At 48.8% G+C, this 20,710-nt stretch overlaps 1 protein-coding gene across 1 annotated transcript in view; it reads right to left on the reverse strand.

Moving 5' to 3' along the window:
* LOC6603116 (voltage-dependent T-type calcium channel subunit alpha-1G) overlaps positions 1–4,941 on the reverse strand; it is a gene marked incomplete at its 5' end in the record, with an annotated part of 43,198 nt that extends 38,257 nt beyond the window's left edge. Inside the window, 2 exons of the mRNA XM_026991334.1 lie at positions 4,106–4,735; positions 4,784–4,941. Of these exons, the coding sequence (XP_026847135.1) occupies positions 4,106–4,735; positions 4,784–4,941 (788 nt within the window). The remainder of the gene's footprint in view (positions 1–4,105; positions 4,736–4,783) is intronic.
* Positions 4,942–20,710: the final 15,769 nt, after the last annotated feature.

Raw genomic sequence — 20,710 nt, forward strand, 5'->3', positions numbered from 1 at the left:
GGCAGCAATACGTGTGTGCATGCAGGCCAGACCCGGGTCAGACCCGGGTCGGGGTCAGATTTGGGGGGTGGGGGGGTTTTTTCATATAAAAACAAATGTGAAAAGCGCAGACAAAGGCCGAATGTGGGCAGAGCTGGAGGGAAAGCAGGTGGCCCTACGTACGAGTATAAATATTGCAGCAGCAAAACCCATGCGACAACAGCGACAGAGGCAACATCGACCCTGTCGATGGTTTCATTTCAATCCGACAGAGTGGTGGTGGGGCGGAGAGGCCGGAGAGGCCGGAGAGGCCGGAGAGGCGGCCCAGCAGAGGTCAAAAAATGGGGCGTTGCAAGGGGAGGCGTGTGGAGTGGGGTCTGTAGAGGGACTCTCGGGTATGCGCGCATTATTTTTGATTTGGCAACAGCGATGGCCCCCAAACCAACAGTAAACAAATTAAGTCGAGCGTAAACTCGGCCAACAGGAGGGAGGGGAGGGGCGGGGAGGCAGCAGCATGGCAGGCAGTGTGGCAAGGAGGCACGGGCACGGGCACGGGGGCATCGCAAGGACGCATGCAAGCGTGCAGAAATCGCAACAAATTAAAAGACCCACAAACAAAAGCAGCGGCAGCAGCAGAACCCTCAATGAAACCCCAAATTCAGGAGCAAAAGCCATGGAAGATGACTGAACAGCGGATCGAGGATGAGGATTTCTGAATACACGAAAGAGAAACGCAATGAAAGCGAATGGGGAAACGGCAAATCGCAAATGGCCTGGAGAGGTGCAAACCGCAATGTGCAAAAGCGAATAAAAAAAACATAAAAAAAAGCAAAGGGCAAAGGAAAGGGAAAAGCGTACCAAGAACCAAGAGCCAAGAAAATGAAAGAGAAAAAGAAAAAAAACTGAAAAATACTTGAAATACTCGTAAATTGGCCTGACAGCGGCCCAAAAGTTTGCCCAATGAAAGCGATCAATTTAATTGGTTTTATGCGATGATATCAAGCGAAAGTAAAGCCCCCCATCGATGGAGCCCGGCACTGCCGTTGCCACGAGACCGATTCCCAATGGAAATCGATGAAGTAGCCACAAATACCTTAACAACTTGAGAAATTATGTAATGAGTAGAGTGAGGGCTTTTATAGTGGATTAGCATAGGCAGATGCAGAGGTATGATGCAGTTTCCTAATTGATTCCACAGCATGAATGAGGTCCAAGTGCGAGTCCATCGGTGGGGCCCGTGCCATGGCTCACCCATTTGTGGCTTGCCGCAGGCTTGCCTCTGAAGGTTGAGGCATTTTGGGGGGGAATTTTGGTGGACTACAGTCCACGTACTGCCCCTTGTGCATGTCATAATTAGTTATGGGCGTGGCAGTGGCGGTTTCACATTACCCCATTGTCAGGACCGGCTCGCAGGCACACTCCATGCTAATGAGATCTGCGTGTCCGCGCTTGCTTCCGTGTCCATGTCCGCGTCTGCGTTCGGCGTTCGGCGTTCGGTGTCCGTCGTGTGGTCCTAATGGCGACCGCATAGGGATGCAGCCAGATGCTGATGACTCCACTCAGTACCCAGTACCAGCAGCAGTGCAGTATGTTTCCCCAGAGTGGCCTCGCATGCAACGCTGCACGTGCCCCCCCCTCCACACACCCCACACACAGACACACACATTTCACGCTAAAAGCACCGTAAAATGTCGAAAGTGGAAACTTCGCAGGGAGCTGCCACTGCCACTGCCACTGCCCCACAGGCTGCTCGAATGATATGTGGCCAAGTCGTCTCCTCTCGTCGTTGGCTAATTTGGGGGAATAGCTGACGAGCTGCGGAATTGGGGAGTTGGCGACTTGAAGAGGCAGCACCAAGGCCGAGTTGTCTCGTATTTGATTACACTTTCAGGAGGGTAGACGCCAGGTCTGAAGGGAAGCTCGGTGTCGGTGTCGGTGTCGCTATCGATACGCAAGGCCACTCGGCAGGCGACACTCAGACGGCTTTAACTTTTTGGCAAATGTCTGAGCACCGCTGGGCCACACCGCTCCACCGAGCTCCACCGAGCTCTGAGCTCTGACCTCAGGCTGCAACTTGGCCGTAGACGGATCCAAGGCGAATGTCGCCAGCGGCCACGAGGAAGGAAGGAAGCAACTAAAAGTTGAACTTAAATTAGTTTAGCCAAAGCATTTTGATTACTTGCCCGTCAATTGAAATGCAAGCAGGAAAAGTTGGAAAATAGATTTTGCCATCGCAATCGAATGCTGCAACCGATTAAGAATAAGTGCCGCTCGGGGAGCGGAGGATCCCTGTCTCTGCGGCTGTGTCTCAGACATCCAAGGCATCGTAAACTTTGACAGCAGCCCCAGCGACAATAAAATCCATAAAATGTCAGCGGGATATAGAAGAGAATACTTTGAACAATGGATACAGGATACAAGAGGAGACAGGAGGGACAGAGGAGCGAGGAAATGCGCAAACAATGGCAAAAATCAAAATTTATGGCAAACAATTAAGTGGCAAGCGTCGAGAGGGCGATTATACTTATACGAGTACTTCTGCAAATGGGGACGGGGACAAGAGCAATCGCCAGGAAAAGATGACGGGGGGCATATCAAGTGGATAATCGAAGCCATCAACGTTTGCCGGATGCCTAAAATATCTCCTCAGGAGAATGACTCTGCCGCCTAAACTCAATTATCATAATTTACTGACACCCACCTGGACCCCCCCCCCCCCCCCCCCCCTCGCGCAGAAGGCAACTCCTGCCACACGGTTCCGTGGCGACGTCCTTCAAGGCGTGTGTGTCATGGCTCCAGTATAAATAAATATCAACGTCAGTCAATTTTAATTTCGCTCGAAATGAAATGTGAAGTGCGCACAGCAACGGGAGGGAAAGCGATATGCAAAGCGATTTTTCATGCACACACATATGCGGCATGGGGCACAAGCAGCAGCAGCAGCAGCATCTTCCGCCAGGACATCGTGCCATATATGTTTCTATAGGAATCGGCCATGGGCATGGGCATGGGCATGGGCATGGGCATGGGCATGGGCATGCCACCGATTGGCGCACTTTATCCACGGAAAATGGATGAAGAGCGGAAAATGAAAACAGCTCAACAACAAGAGCACATCGCAGAACGGCTCGTGGAACGGAAGAAGCCGCTGGGACCGGGACAAGTCCACCCATGATGAATCCCATACAGATATATATTATTTATGCGCACACTGCTGCGAAAACCAATTTAAATTTCCCCAAACCAAAATGTGAATACTCTTCGGTCCCAATCGATAGCCACACTGATGAGTCCCTACCATCTTTGGTTTACTTTTGAGTCCTATTGCAGAATACAAGTCCAAAGAGAAAGCTGCCAAAGGCTATACAATGTTTCATGAGGCATCAAAGAGCTGTTCTGATGCCCCATAGATATAGGGACGTTTGCACTACTTGACTGAGTCCATCCCCAGAATCCAACAACAATATACACAGTCTTTACCGAATTCGGTCCAAATAATTGAACAACAAAATACCCAGTCTTCGATGTCGGTCCAAAGTCGGTCCCAAGAAAGCAAAACAAAAATATACGCGGCACACCGAATAGCAGCTACTTATTGGACATCGATACTACGCAGTCGGAATGTTTTCAATCGAGCCACCCGTACCTCGACATCTAGACACTCCGCACGGACTGAGAGGCATGGCTCGTCAAATCTACTGATCAAATGATGCTTCGTTTCTGCTTCTTCGTTTCTGGCGTTCCCTTACATTTATAGGAATTCAATCAAGATATAGGAATATACTCGAGTATATGGAATTCTATTTCAAAAGAGTAACAGTGGCTCTCGTGTGTGTCCTTAGGCCTAGGCAAAACAGAGAAGTTTGCCACAAAAAAAGAAGTGAAAAATCAATAGGCTCACAGCACATCCTGTGAAATCTGTGGCAAGGACACTGCAGACGCAGACACACGGCACCCAGGGGTAAAACGCCAGCGAAGGACAATGGCAATTAGAGTTGCCATCCCATCCCATCGCCCGCCCAACCCCAACCCCAACCCGAACCCCAACCCGAACCCACCCCATCCGTATGAAGGGATAGGGACGTACATCTACGGGTGTTGTGTTTTGTTTGTGCAAAAAGGATATGGATTGGTGATGAGCATAAGGCACCAGTTGCGTGGCCGCGTGTACTGCGTGAGGGCCTTCATGGATATCTCGGGGAAGCCGGGATACGGCAGATTCGGCTCGCCTGAGGAGCTGGACGAGGATGAGGACGATGTGTGCGAGGAGTCGCCGTCGTCGGAGCTGCAGCTGCCATTGCAGCTGGATGCTGTCGAAGAGCTGATGGCCCCCGATCTCGCCTCACGTCGATGGCGCCCGCGGCCGGCAGTACTGGCCACCGCATCGCTCAGCGAGGAGGCCCCACTATGGCGTCGTCCGGCCCGGCGGCGTGGCATCTGCTCCTGCCGTTCCTGTCGGTCCTGTCGGTCGTGTCGGTCCTGTCGCTCCTGGCAATCTGGGCGGTCCTGTCGCTCCTGGCGATCTGGGCGGTCCTGTCGTTCCTGACGGTCCTGTCGGTCCTGTCGGTCCTGGCGATCGTGTCGCTCCGACTTGCCCGGATAGCGACGCCTCCTCGAATCGGTACTGGCGGTCGCGGAGGCGTTCGATGGTTGTCGATGTGCGCGTTGCATGGTGCCAGCTGTCGCTGTCGCCGCAGGTACTGGTATCGCAGCCTTGGCACTGGAGGAACTCGTTTTCCGCAACCTCTGGCTGCCGCTGCGAGGCATCTTCTGCTGTTGCTGTTGCTGTTGCTGCTGCTGCTGCTGCTGCTGTCCGCTGCCTCCTCCTCCTCCTCCATCGACGATCACCGTCATGGGCGGCTCTTCGTTGGAATGCATTTGATTTAATCTATTGCTGGTGTTATTGTTGAGCTTCGTGTCGTTGTTGCAGCCGTCTGTTGCTGCTGCCACGCGACGTCGCTGGCCATTCCCACACGGAATGTTGCTCCCGACTGTTGCCGTTACTCTTGCTGTTGCAGTTGCTGCGGATCCTGGTGCTGCTTCTGCTGTCTGAAGTGCTGCTTCTGCTGCTGCTGCTGATTGTGGCAGCATTCGCTTCTGGCTATGCAACGTCGTGGCCACCGGCGGCAGTGCGGGTCATTCCATTTTGCGGCTGATCCCTGAAAACGAGACAAAAAACAAAGAGAGAGAAAGGAGAAAATGCTATTAGTCGAGTCATTAAAATCCAATATAAAATTATGCCGCTGCTGCTGTGGCTGTGCCACTCGGCAACGTAGCCGTAGCCACCGCCTTGAATTGATTTTTAATGCGCGCACCGCCCTGCCCTGCCTGTCTCCTCTGGCCACATAATGAAGCCAAAAACATAATTTATACGCACGTGCGTACCTCTCCCACACTCACTGTACACACGTTCTTTGGGGGTGGGTGTGGGTGTGGGTGTGGGTGGTGCGGGAAGTGCGTAAAAATAATGAGCAGCATATTTTGCGTTCACAGACAAGAAGTGTAGCATACATTTGGGCGCCGAGAAAGAGCCAGGAAGAGAAAGAGAAAGGGAGAGTGGGTGGGTGTAGGTGTAGGTATATGTTCAATCATTAATTACGCCTCGTACGTGTATGTGTGTCCATCTGTGAGGCTGAGCCTAAAGCACATTAACGTGCCCAAAAGTGCTTCGTTGTGGTTTTAAGCACACACACACACACACACCATGGAAAGATGGTGGAAATGGGGGAAAATTGTGTGAAAATTGGTTTATTGATAGGCTCAGCAAACACACAAGAGAAAATCGCCAAGGAATTGTGTTAGCCACAAAAGCACAAAGGAACTCCATTGAAGTTATTGAGATATTTGAAATATTTCTTTGAGATATTTGCCGGAGTTCCCCATAGAATCGATTGTAGGGCCGAACAGTTCAATCATACAATTGATCAGTTGAATCGATTCATAATTGTAACGTCGTTACGCTGCATAAAAATATTGATCCAAGTGGAAGGGAAGTCGGTTGAGCGATTCATTCCGTTCCATTCATTTGCATTATGAATAGCTTTCAGCTCTGGACCACAACCTATTAACAATCGTTCAGTACGAGTCCGTAATCCAGCATAAGCCTATGAATTTATAAGCCCATCTCGAAGTGCACTCAATAAATGAGCCTATCGTCTATCGATAACTGCCCATCAATCTTCATGCTTCATCGGAAGGCCTATTATTTATGGCAACTGCCAATAAGCCCCGGCCAGGACACGTGTCGTGTGTCTGTCCCCTGCTTGTGTCCTCGTCCTCCTTCTCCTTCCCATTCCCCTGCTCGTAGGTGGACCGTAGTCTAGAAATCAAAATAATTAATCGTTGGCTGGCGCCATTTGTTTATCGGGCGGAAGCGGAAGTGGAAGCGGAAGTCAGCGCCAAGCCAAACAATGGACACACACACACGCACGCACAGACACGTGCGATAGTGTGACAATACAAAAGTTTCGATATGCTTTGGAAAATGTTAAACAAACCCAAGGGCCTAGGGCTGGGGACTCGGGGGGTTCCTGGGTTACGGATACAAAAACTACATGAAATTCAAGTCACAATCCGAAATGTAAGCGTCTTGTACAACACAGCACATGGCAGCCATGTAAACACACACCCCCATACACTCTCTATATATATATATATATATATATATATAGTACATACATAATTAAACGCAAACAGAGAGTGAGGGGAGGAAAGGAAAGGAAAGGAGGTGTGGGTTTTGGGGTTAGGAGTTGATTCTGCGGTTTCGGTGTGCGTTTGTCCCCCGAAATGGGATCAATGCGACACTCAAATGTGTCACAATATTAATTCGATAACAATTTGAAATGGGTCAAACAAAAACTGGGAGAATAATACGACAAATGTGTTTAATAAAGCGATTTTTGAGTGGAAACACTGTTGATCACGATAATCTGTGGACAATAAACATGAAAGATTACACACCAAATGATGCAGATGCACTAGATATTGTGCATTCCGTTCACTTAATGGAACTTGCACTCACGTATCTTTATTACAGAGAGAGGGAGATAGTGCGCTGCAATGCCGGCATCTATAGGATTCTATGAACCACTGAGAACAAACTGTATATATGTGCATACTATGTGTCTACTGCCAGTATCTGTAGTATTATTGAACAAATCTTGGAGCTATAATTGAGAAAGCAATGCAAAAGCGTCGATCTGCCGCCTCATACTTGGCTGTCACTTCCTTAATCCCTTCTTAACCAAGCTGTTTCTTCTGAATAGATGTATTAGTTCTTACAATTTTGCTTCTGCTGTGGGGTTAATGTAAACAGCCAGCAGAAAAACTCACTCATCCCTAACGTCTGCCCATATCCTTCTCGTGGAAATATGCAAATAAATTGTCGCTTATGTGGCAAGATGTTTGCACAATTCTCCCCTGCCTCCCGTCTCCCGCCTACCGCCTCCCGCCTCCCGCCTACCGCCTCACGGCTCCCACTCGCGTTGGCTGTCTGTTTACTGTCTGACTGGGGAATCTGCAGATATATAATTCACTTTTAAATGCAAAATCAAGCCGCTGTCATTGATAGGAAGGGATGTATGGCAAAAAATAAGCATACGCAGCGTTGTACACGCTGGCAAATAAATCAGAGACAGCGCCTCAGTGTCGCCAAACGCCAAATGGAGAGATCCCTTTTTGCGGCGAGGCCCTATCTGAAGATTAATGGGAGACATTCATCCCCTACTAGTACTGTTGGGCACAGGCAGTAGCTGTAGCCCCATGCCATGTCCAATGGCCTCTTTTGGCCCCCATTTCGATTGCCATAACATTTGGCAAAAATGTTCAATGGTACGAGGCCTCGCGAGGTAGGCCGCTCTTCTCGTGCAATTCCCTCGTTCCCTCTGGGTCCAGGGTCCAGGGTCCAGGGTCCAGGGTCCTGTATTTAACATTAATATTTATGATTGCTCATCTGTGTATAAATCGATGCCTCCTCTCTCGCACTGTGTGGGCCTCGGCCCCTGTCTGTTTCTGTCTGTTTGACTTTCTCCGTGTGGATTCTCTGGTGGCTTTCATTGCTTGCTTATTGCGCTGATTTTATTATTATTTTTATTTGGCTTGGCTTGGCTTGGATTGGCGCACGAAAAGCCCAAAGAAAGGCAAAAAGAAAACTCATTTTCATGTTCAGCAGCTGCCAGAGACAGTCGTCGTCTTCACCTGCTCGGGGCCCAGGCCAAGCCCAGGCCCAGGGCCAGTCCCGGGCGAAACGAAACGAAAGGAAAGTAAAGGAATCGAAAGTTTTTCGTGTTTCCATTTCATTTTCCAATTTGATTTGCCTCCATCTCTGTCGCTCCAGCAGCCATTCAAACTGATTTTCCTCCGCTTTTTCCGCTCTTTCCGCTCATCCGCTTCTCATTTCGCCATTTGTTGCTTTTCAGCTTCATTGAGCGCATTTGTTGCTCTCCGTCCTCGCTTTATTCCTCTTCATCGGGCCTCTTTATGGCTGTTCTTCCACCTTTTTATTTTGTTTTGATTGCCAGTGCGGGGGATTTGAGCTTAACTTCTGCCCCACTGCCTCCCTGGCTCCACACGCACTCGCACTCGCACCACACAGTCGACAGTCCACACAGTCTCGGCGGTCCTTATTATCGTTTTAAATACACGGGCATAAAATTCATATTTTTATGCATCGCTTTTTATTGGCCCATTCATGGCAGCCACAACCAGGCTGAGGCAGAGACTGAGACGGAGACGGAGACCCAATCCACAAAGCCGGCGAGATGTAGCCACCTTGCAAGTCGGTTGAGCACATCCGTAAATTTGCCCGTAAAAGATCCAAAGTATCCTTTCTGCATCCGCAATACGTATCCGCGCATCCGCATCCGCCAGTCCTCCGTGCGTATGTGTATTTCTGTATCGATATTCTTTCTTTCTTTTTGTTCTGTTCATTCTGGCTGCAATTCAATAAATTTTGTATCTCTTTTTCTTAGGTAATACGCCTAATGGAATCTATTGCCACCGGTCTGCGTGTGTGTGTGCGTGTGTGTGTGTGTGTGTGTGGCACGACTTATTCATTATTCGATATATATTCAGCGGTGAATGAATGCACGTCTCGAGTATTGGACGGAGGATGCCAGAGGCAGCGACTGGCGTCAGAGCAATTCAATTTGGTAATGGAAATCATAATCGATTCAATCGATTTGTTGTCTCCGTTATCGTACCGAAGAGAGCGCTCTCTCTGGCCCTATTCATTATAGAAAGACTGTATAATCCACTTCCTATTGCTATAACTCCATCGATGGAATTGATTTTAGGAAACAGACTTGTTGATTGTTGCACAGCTATCGATAAGTAATCGAAAGCAAGTGGTATTTAATAGGTAAAATATATGTTTATTTGAGAATGAAACCTGAGACCTGAGACCTGAGACCTGCTTTCTTACATAAGTATTGTATATTAATAAAATGTCTGCTCTTGAAGTGCTCTAATCGAATCGATATCTGAATCGAATTACTTGTATTGCATTCGCTTAACGATTGCCAGAGCGATTCAATTTAATTATTTATTGACTTACAAATTGCATTACATGTTCAACTTTTTTCATTTTAATTGACTTTTAACCTGGGCTCCCCCCACACACTCCCCTCCGCAAGACATACCACAGGCGATGGGGCATCACCCGCAGAACTGCAGCAATGCATTGCAATCTTTTCAGTTTCACTTTCACAACTCCCCTGCCCCTCCCACCGCCCAGCTTCAAGGCCCCCCGGTGCCGTGTCGTTCCGCCCTCTTTCGACACGTTCAATCAACGTTGGCGGCGCTTTTAAGTAATGAGAACACCGCTGCCTTCATCTTCGCCCCTTGGCAGCGGCATCTGTTAAATAATACAAGCGGAAGAAGGAAAATGAATGAAAACGGTGGGCCAGAGCCAGAGCCAAAGCCAAAGACAGGTAAAAGCTGACAGCTTGCCAAAGGAAAGCGTGTGGAAGGCGCGCCAGGCGTGGCGGAAATGGAAGTCATCCAGCAGCCAAGGCTGTGGCCATGTCGCATCGATATTGTAAATTACTTTTGCCGCTGACATTGAGAACGCCCCACCATCATGGGGCGCGAAGCGAACCGAAGGAAAGTTCCTCACCGAAAAACGTTCAGAGTTTGAGGGCTCGAGGAAAAGTGAAGCATAGTGAAATCACAGAATTATGCTGATTTAATCCTGCTGGGAATTGTCACTAATCGGTGTACAGATACACAGATACAAAGCCAATACAGATATAGATATAGATATAGATATGTATATACATCGCAGATGGCAACCTTTTTGGTTAGGCATTTCCGCTTCAGCTCCAGGGGCTAGCCCCATGAATTTTTATGCAAATTCTTCTCGGGCTTCAACTTGTTGAGCCAAAGGGATTCCAGTCAACAAGCAAGCCTTTGCAGTCTGTGGCATAAGTGGGTCAGGGGAAGCCAAAGGATCCACAGCACAGCAAAGCACAGCCACAGGATCTGGGCATCCAGGCATCCAGGCATTCAGGCATCCTTTTTACAAATTAAACAAATAAGACAACAAGGGACAACAAAGCTCTAATTCGATTTGTGATACCCCCCGCTCCTGCCCCCAGCCGGCACCCTCATATGTCTGTACATCCTGTTGGAAAATTCGGAAATGACAACGACATGTAAATACTTTTTCCCGCACCCCGGAACATCAACAAAACAAACAACAAAAAGAAAAGCAACGCATTTTTGGTCAGCAAGCGGGGGGGACAGCAGGAAAGGGCAAAGGGACAACCAGGTGGAGAAGGAGCACAGAGGGAAAAGCAGAGAAACGTCTGGGGAGCAGGCGACCGAGCAGATGGAAAAGTTGAATGGATGGGACAAAGAGAGAGAGAGAGAGAGAGCTGCAGGGCAGACAAGGATCTGAGGATGGGACACAAAAAAGTTGTCCCCTACACGGCCCACTCCCAAATCGAAAAGCACACGAATGAATTTTCATTCAATTATCTTGAACATTTTGCCCGCTGCTTCCGCACTCCTGGGGCTCTTCGGCCGCAACTCTGTTGCTGGGTTTTGTTTGACTGGGGAAAACTGTTCCCGAAGCTCCAGCCAAAGTGGGGACTCAGAGCCCAGGACTAAGACCTGAGCCAGGACTAGGACTGAGACTGAGACTGAGACCGAGACCGAAGCCCAGGGACCTGCTAGCAGAGAGAGCTGAGAGCACGTTTAGGCCATTGTCTTGTGCCGGAAAATTCATAGCCGCTCTGTTTCAATTTTCGGTCAGTTATTTCCCTCTCTTTCAGGCTGTGTACGAGTGTCTCTCTCTCTCTCTCTCTCCATCTCTCTATCCTCTATCTGGTAGTGTCCCCTGTCCCGTGGTGTATGCCATAAAATTTCATTTTATCAAACAATGAAAACGTGTCGGCTCGCACTCCAGGTACTTACACACAATACACGGACCGCCAACCAGCCTTCCATCGTAATGTCTTTAAAATGGAGTACCTCGAGTGCGCCATGAAGTTTCTCTCATCTCTCCTTGGGCCACCTTTTGGCCCCAGCCTCAGTTTCAGCTTCAGCTCCACCTTCATATTTCTCAAATTTATTCTCGTTTTTATTACTTTGTCGTCTGTTCTTGATAATTTTCAATTAAACTTGGCCCTCAACTGCCGCCACTGCCACCGCCACCTACCATTTCCGATCCGCCCTCCCTCTTTGGGGACTTTTCGTTTATTTCTCTTATTTCTCGTTTGTCTGTTTTGTCAGTTGACGCAATTTTTGGTTTTTAATTGGCCGTCAGGTCGACATCAACCGTTCAAAATGCCTAAATAATTTACTTTCCTCTTCTGGTTTTTTTCTTCTTTTGCGTACAATTGCTGCCTTTGCTTTTGCTTTTGCTTTGGCTTTTACTGTTTTGTGCTGCTGCTCTGCTGTTGATTAGGCCAAAGTCCTCGGCACAATAGGCGGCCATTAGCGGTGGGGCAGAGGCCTAAAGCAGAAGGAGCGTCTTAAAAAACTTGCCTAATTGCCCGGTCCCTGATGGGAGAGGAAATGCCCTGGAAGAGCAAAGTTTCCCCTCCGTGAAGCGGTCATAAAATGGAATGGAATGGAAATGGCGGGAAAATGAAGAGGCGGTGCCCAAAAATGTGGCCGTTGTACTTACAAATTGAGCCAAATGAATAAGTAAGTGAACGGGGGGCAGTTTTTCACTGTTTTTCAGGTAGTTAGGCAAACTGTTATACAAATTGTTATACCAACTGTTATATAAACTGTTCTGCATATATTATTTCGTTTAATAATCATCGAACAGTTTATCAACTGTTATACAGGATATTATACAAACTGTTATACCAACTGATATATATGTATTTCATATTATAAATGCATTCGGTGTAATTTGTGACTTTTAAACTGTACAAATAGTACATATAACAGATTTAAGAATGAATTACTATAATCTCTATCCTTTTCGCATCTAAGCGGCCATTTTGCGCGTAATGCGGCAGCGACCATCGGTCTGTTTGGGATGTCGCTTGGGACACTTGATGGTGCAGTCATTGCATGTCAACGTCCCAATTAAGGATACAAATAAATACCTTGAAAATAACCTTCAACAATTTGCCATTTCGGGCATACCTCCTATTCCGCCATGGACGTAACATTTTACTGTCATGTGGCGGCTGTTATACAAGGAATGTGTTGAACCTTAGCCTTCTGTTGACATCCGCAACTGTCATACAACTCTTGCCGAGAGCACCACCGGCATCTGGCATCTGGCCTCTGGCCTCTGCCCTCTGTCCTGTCCACCATTTGGAGTGTCGGTCGTTTTAACCTAGTTCTCGGGGCCAGGCCGTCATAAAAAGGTAAAACCTGAGCCGCAACCACGTGCCACATACCCCCCAAACATTGTACGACAATTAGGCTTAAGGTCCGAGCAGGACGGGGGCATGGAACGGATATGAATAACCGAGTGCAAACACAGGACGCAGCACACACAGGACGTACGGGACCGCAAATGTGCTGAGGCTGCAGCTGAGAGATAGTGCCTGGCTGTAACTGAAACCCAAGGATCGGTAAGCAGCAGATGCTGCATCATGTCCAATTTGTGACAGTTGCCACACTGGCAGAGACACTGCCACTGCGACTGCCATATGACACAAGGCCTAAGCCAGGGACGGTGGCATCTTGCTGCTGCTGAATCAGAGAAGCCTTTGGCTCAAGTTGCTCTCACCTTGAGACCCACTCGCACTCGCACTCGCACTCGCAGCATGACAACTGTCAGCCTATGGCCCCAACGTTTTTGACCCGGTCCGAGTGGAAGCAAAAAAAAAACCCCCAGCGCCGCAGCGTGCCACAGAGTGCCAAAAGAAAATCATAAGAAAAGGGGAAGCACCACACACACACACACACACACACTGACATACTTTTGACCTTTGCCAGAGACCAGACCCCTAGTGAAAGCACAGAGGAGAAAGGAGAAGGAGGCCCAGCACTTGTCTACCCTTTTGGCCTCGTCATTGTTTGCCCCAAAGCCCCAAACTGGCAATAAACTTGTCTATTTTAGCACATGCCACAAAAAGAGATGAAGGCAGAGAGAGAGGCACAAACAGAGACAGAAAAAAGAGAGAGACAGAGAGAGAGAGAGAAAGGTTGAGGATAACTATGCCAAGACATTGTTGAGCTGTGTGTTTTTTTTATTTGTTTTTTTTTCTGTTTTGGGGAGCAGTTCTCATTTCTTTTGTTCGCAAGCTCAATTTGAATTAAATTCAATTTTTTGCCTGCCACAATCTTCTTCTGCTGCTGAATGCTCGGTGACTTCAAGGTTGCAAAGTTGCAACAACAACAACAACAACAACAGCAAGCGTCAACAGCCTTTTTGCATTTGCCAGCGGCCATTAGGCAGCTTTCCATTCCACACACACTGCTCCACTCCTCCTCCACCCTTGAGAAGAGATCCCACAGACTCTGCTGCTGGCCTGGCCCAGATTTTTTCTACTTTCTGCTTTCGCCTATTTTTTTGATGATTGGGGGAGGGGCCAGCCAGAGATGAAAAGGCATTCGAAAAGCATTGCAGCCTCGCAATTAAGATATTTGTCAGTCCGCTCGTCACGAGTCCATGCCCGTCCCTGTGGCCGCAGTGCAACCCAAAATGAGACCAAATGAAACCAAATGAAATGAAATGCATTCAATTGAACTGTACTGTACTCGAACGAGCTCTGCAGCTGCGTGAAGAGGGGCCAAATCTGTGCCACAGAGCAGGGCAGTGGCAGCGGCAGCGGGCGGGCCTCTAATGAGCGCATAATTAAGGGACCCCACTGAGAGATGGCGAATGGATTCTATAAGTTCGGTTAAAGATTTTCTGCTTCTCTGTGTTGCTGTCGAGTGGAAAATGGCAGACCTTGATGATCATCCATGATGCTGCACGGAGGGTGCCCTGCCCTGCCCTGCCCTGCCCTGCCCTGCCATGGTGGAGGGTGGCTGTGGATGGACTCTGGTGTCGGTGTTGGTGTCGTTGTCCTCCAACTGGGACGTAGCCAACTTTTGCTTTGCTATCTGCCGCACTTCCTGTTTCCTGTGACACTTTCCGCACAGCCACAACAGCAACAGCAACAGCAGCAACAACACGAAGCTTCCTGTACATCGTCTATGCCATTATGGCCACTTGAGTTGATGCCAAAGCTCTCTCTGTCACTTGTTTTTCCATCCCCCCAACGAAGGCCCCAGCACCATAAATGTTTTGTTCGTCCTGCCTCTGGTGCTCGTCCTGCTCTCGCATTAGAAGTCATTTTTCGGCTCTTTGAGTGCCCAACTTGCCACGATTTATGGTGCAACTCCGGCAACTTGAAACAACTTCAAACTTCAACGAAAAGAGCAGCCATATCGACTAAGTGCATTTGGTCGTTTTGCATATTTGGCACTGAATTCAAACCGACTTCAATTCCCAGCCCCACAAGCCACTCCTTAGCCGCAAGCCATCGTACAAACAAGTTCAAAATGGACAGGCCAGGACAGGACAGGACAGTACAGGACAAGCCAGGACTGTGCTGGACAGACCAGGGCACACCGAGCCACCTGTGACGTTCGGTGTCGGCGGTTGGATTTGCTCTGTGTTTCGGCTTCTGTCTGCTGCTGTTGCTGTTGCTGTTTCAGTGCTGCAACTGCTGCTTGTTGCAGCTTCCCGATTTCCTCTAAAGCCCTGCGACTATGTGCAGGGGCCTGTCCCTGTCCCGGCCGCTGCTTAAATTACACACTTCCGCCTCCTGCTTCCTTCCTTCCTGGCGATGGGCATGGCAGGCCGTTCAACTTCCTAAACGGGTTTGTCATCGCTCGCCTGCATACTTCCGGCCATTGCCAGATGCCAGATGCCCCAGCTCCGACTCCGACTCCGACTCCGACTCCCCCCAACTTATGTTTACTTATTAACTGCTTTTGGTGTAGCATCGGGTCGACTCGGTTGGGATACGGACATGGCTGATTTGGCAACATTTGTGCGGCATTTTGTGGCTATTTCATTTCACATTACACCATGTATTGTGTATTGTCTTGCTCTGTAAAGGCTGAGCAGAGCAGTACGTGGCCACTCTCTTCCTCACGTTGCCGGAAAGACAGCGGAGGGACAGAGGATCTGTAGGAGTTCCTCAACATCCTATGCCAATGTCTGCTGTTACATTCCATCTATAGCGTGCCTACGCTAATTGGTCCTTTGGCTTTTATTGGGAGCATGAACTTGTTGAGCACAATCGATAAATGGAAACGCATAGTTATTAATTATGGCTGAAAGGTAAAGAACAAGTTCTTCTGGCCTCTCTTTGGTCGGATCAACTGTTATACATTCACTAAAAACTAAAAACTTGCACAACCTGTTGTCCAACGACCGCACCACAGCCCCACCACTGTTATACGGCTTTTGATTATACTTTTGTTTCTGACTAGTCCGCTTTCTATGGTCTTGGCAGGCAGGTCGAAACTTTTCCCTGTTGCACTTCCAGCTGATGTGGCTGCCACAGCTCTTGGCGCTCTTTGGGCTCTTCGCAAACTTTTATCCGTCTTGCGCCATCAGCCGCCTCCACCGCAGCAGCAGCCACAGGCTGGGCGAATGGGGAATGGGGAATGGGGGTCGGGGGCAGCACGAAAACTTTGTTGTTGGCTTGGCTTGGGTTTTCTCTCTGGGTTTTTGTGCCAAAAATTAATTAGCCTAATTAAAATGCTGGCATTGGCACTGGCATTGGTGCACAAGATTACATCGGTGGCATAAGAGAGTGAGAGAGAGAGGGAGAGGGAGGGCCATCTATAGAGCCGCCAAAAAACTTCAAGTTCAAAGTTCTTTCTCAGTTTTGGCGGCTTTGGCGGCGCCACACTTGATTGAATGAAAACTTTGCCACCTGTCCGAGGGGTCGAGCGGGGCAAAAACAGAAATTAATTAACCTGGCCTTGCCACCGGCCTTGCCGCCGACTGCAACTAAGAAGAGACGACCACTCCCCCCTCCCACTCATTGCTGCTCCTTTCTGCTAGCACTTTTTCAAGGACTCCCCTTCGCGCTCCCTGGTGATTTTTTTAGGCGGGGGCCAAACAATTGGCAGAACTCGAAATATAATTAAGCTGTTCTGTCGTACAATTGCCTCCACCGCCGCTGCCACGCTGCCACTCTGCCCGCGGGTCTTGAAATCAATTTGCGCTCGTCAGACAGACAGACGGACGGACGGACGGACGGAGGGACAGACGCTGCGTGTGCGGACGGGGATTGAGACTGAAGATTCGAGAGCTGGATTGGGGTCAGCAGAATGACCCCCCCGGGCCAGCAGCGAACAACGCAGAACGAAACAAACAAACAAAAAAAGTTGTCTCATGTCGACACTCAGGCAAGCCCGGCGGCGGGTTTAGTTTCACTTTCATTCTCAGTGTCAGCTGCTGATGCTTTCTGCAATTTAGACTCTGGTTTCATGTTCGCACAGAGGTGTCGGCGACACGTTGGGGCAGGTGTGGCCTAAAAGCACTGAATGGGAATCGGGGCAAGGCACGTGGCAAGCCTCCATACATTTCTTTATTTTAATGATTTCTTCAGCCAAAACGTCTGTTTTATAAAACTGTCTTACCACTGGCTTTCATATGACATTTCCTCAACATTTTCATAATATTTGAATCAGTAATTTTCAATAAATGATAGCAGGACACTCCCATCCCTATGCCGGACACTATTCACCTGAGTCTGAAGCTGAATATTTAACACAAATCACTTCAACTGTCAAACGGAATCGATGCTGATTGCTGGCTTTGGCTTTTAGCCTCCTGCTCTCTGCCCCTGCCCCTGCCACTGCCACTGCCACTTCGACAGTCAAACGGTATGTCAGAGGTCAAGTGCAACGCTGACGCCGACAATTTGCAAGCAATTTGCGTGTCAGTTTTCCTTTGAGTTTTTCAATTTTGTTCTCTTCGGCATCGTATTGCTAAATGCCTTCATTAAAAGAGCTGAAAGTGCACAGCGCTTTTCCAAAAAAAATAGAAAAGGGCACCGCCCAAGAAGCAGCGACGAGTGACCTTACCACCTGCCACTGAGCCCCGCGCAATCATCGGTGTTCGGTGCACGGTGCTCGGTGCACGGTGCACGGTACATGGTGCAATGGTGCGTTGGGCGGTGTTAGTAGAAGTGGGTGTGGTGCGTGGCACAAAGCTACGAGGAGCACAAAGGCCCTAAAAGTGCTTCAGCATGCCAGAGTTCATAGGTGTTTTCTCCGGGAGTGTGTGCCAGCTGCATTTGTGCAGCTGACATTGCTTTGTGTCCCGTGTCCCGTGTCCCGTGTCCTAAGTCCCGCCCTTTGTCGGGGGTGCCATTTGGGGAGCTGCTCGGATCACAGCTGTATCCCGTTCGGGCACGGACACGGACACGGACACGACTCTGTCCTTTTATGCATTTCTCAGTGCGCAACATTTCTAAGCCACTCTGACAACAAGCAGCGCCTCTGTTCCGGGCCATCGCGGAGCAATTCAGCCATGCCGCGGCGCTGCAAAGTAGGCAACACTTGTGCGAGTTCAGGTCGCGGCCCGGGCACAAAAGGGTTCGCTCTCATTCCCATTCCCATTCCCCTTCGGTGTGTGTGTGTGTGTGGAGTGGAGTGGAGTGTCATCTGTTGATGCAGCAGAGGACTGGCAGTGGCAGTAGCAGTAGCGGTAACGACCCAAGGCCAAGGGGGAGGCAGCTGTCAGCTGCAGGTGCAACGCTCCCAGCCGAAATATGGCATTGAGTGGATAGTCAGGGGCCAGAGGCGGGTTTCAGGGTGCTGAATGCAGGGTGCAGGGTGCGGGTGCAAGGTCCGTGATTTGATGGGTCCAAGGAGAAGCACTCTCGAGGCGCGGATTCCATTTTCTGGTGCGTCATCGGGTCCCAGTGGCAGTTGAGCGAGTATTTACGTTTTATCAATTACTATTGAGTGCACCATGCCCATACCCATACCCAAGCCCACACCCGTACTCGTACTGTACGGGTATGGCATTTTTGATACCCTAAAACTGTTATAAATAATTCAAATCTTACTTAACGCGCGAGAACACTTTTTCTCAATATTTAATAACTGATTTTATCTAATTAGCACTGTTATACTGTTATACTAACTGTTATACAAACTGTTCTACCAGAGTAAAACTCCTGAAATATTCCATTTAATTATCAAACAACTAATTGACATACAAACTGCTATTAAAACTATTATACAGATATATGTATTCACCTTAACGATCATCGAACTGTTATACTAACTCATATCCCAACTGATGTTCAAGAAATATTCCCTTTATTCGCTATTCAACTAATTTAAAGTGGCCATTCAACTGTTATACAAGAGTAATTTAACCATTGGACAACCCATTAGAGAAGCCTCATTAGAGAAGCACGATTATGTCGATGGCCGGCACCATAGGTACACACCACCCATCAGCTTACGAAGCTGAATGCCCAGCTGTGAGCTTCACATACCATCAATTAGACGATCGCAGTCCGCAATCGAATCAATGAAACAAATGTCAGCCAAGAATAAAGACGCCGCATACACAGCAAATCAAGAGGCAGCAAGCGCTACAGGCGTAATGCTGGCAGAAGGAGATGAATACAGAGAGGGAAAGTGAGAGAGAGAGGGAGAGGGAGAGGGAGAGGGAGAGACAAACTGGCATACAGTTAGCCAGGTGCATTTATCAATTTAGCTGTGCCCCGCAGCGAAAATACCAACAATGGAGCCATGAGACACGATATGACACGAAGGAAGGCACCAGCAGCGCCAGCGCCAGCACGAGCAGGGGCGGAGCGGGGAGACCAGTTTAGGCCACACAATGACAGCTAACAAACTAAAGATGGAGGAACGGAGGGACAAACAGTTAGACAACCACTGGGTGGGCCCTCACTGGCATCAGCAAGGAGCAAACTTCCGGCAGTTTGGAAGGACGAGGGGGACGAGCAAGAGCAGGCACTGGTACTGGCACGGCACGGCACTCGGGCCGGTTGCAATTGTTTTGGCTCAACAAAAGCCCCAGACCCTGGCCCCTGCACCCTGCACCAGGCACTCTGAGACCTGCTCTTGCACCTGCCGTAGACAATGGCCAATTGTAGCTGGGCCCTGGACCCAGGCCAGGCCTGGGCTGATGCTCAGGCAACGCTGGAAACGTTGTAATTACCGCCTCAGGTTTTAGATCTTGGACTGGTACTGCGATAGACATTGGGCTTTGGCTTTTTGTCTGTGGGTTTGCGTTTTGGGACTCGGACTAGGCATTGTTTGGGTCCAGGGCGAAACAAAGGCAACAACATAAACATGAAACCAAGACACGGCCATCAACAGAAGAGGATAGACACAGGTACCCTCTGCATCGTCAGTTTCTCATGCAGTTTGTCTCGTTCTCGTTGTATTCGGTAGAAACATCAAGAATCGGCAATGAAATGTTTCAATGCAATTTTAGTCCCCCGAGCAGATTGCAATATCATCTCGAAAACAAAAGCTTCGGGCAGATTACATACAAGTCTAAGTATGCATAGAAATGCATGATTTTTCGGTACAAACAATCGGAGCCCCTGTTGAGTCGAGTCTCCTGTAGAGTGTTCTTTAGAGCTCTGATTCCATGATACTCCGAGCAGCTGGCCAAGGTGGAATGCATACTTTCTGTGTCTGCCAGAGGCATTTTTGTGGTAAAATCACATCAGCATACCGCATTAGAGCGGGGAAATTCACCGAGCAATCCGCATAACAGACTGCTGCAACACCTGACAGAACTTGTCTGAACCACATTTATGTCTGTTTTCATTTCGTTCAGTTGTATTTTTTTGTGCCGGAGCTGTGTTGAATGTTTTAAGGTTTTGCTGGTATGAAAAACCAGCAGAAATACAAAGGGGAAAGCCAGCCCCTGCTTCTGCCCTGAAATACAGTCCACAAACAAAAGCAAAATCAATAATTAGCCGATTGCATATCACGCATACGCTCCGTTGGCCACAAAACAGTTGACAAAATATTCGCCTTCTCTCTCTCTCTCTCTCTCTCTCTCTCTCTCTCTTTGTCGCTGCATAGCTGTAGGCTGTTGGCTGTAGCCCCGCATTTTCACTTTTTGTGTGTGTGTTTTCTCGCCGATAAATCAGAATTTAATGGGAATCTAATGTGGAATTTGCTGGCGGTTGCAATAGAGCCAGCAACAGCCACGATACACCGAAATGGAGAGACTTTCATGGAGAGAGAGAGTCCAATATCCCGATGGCTCAATGGCCCAATGCATATTTAATGGATCAGCATTATA

This window comes from Drosophila persimilis, unplaced genomic scaffold, assembly GCF_003286085.1.
Source record: "Drosophila persimilis strain 14011-0111.01,24,50 unplaced genomic scaffold, DperRS2 tig00000663-arrow-arrow-pilon, whole genome shotgun sequence".
Taxonomy (NCBI): domain Eukaryota; kingdom Metazoa; phylum Arthropoda; class Insecta; order Diptera; family Drosophilidae; genus Drosophila; species Drosophila persimilis.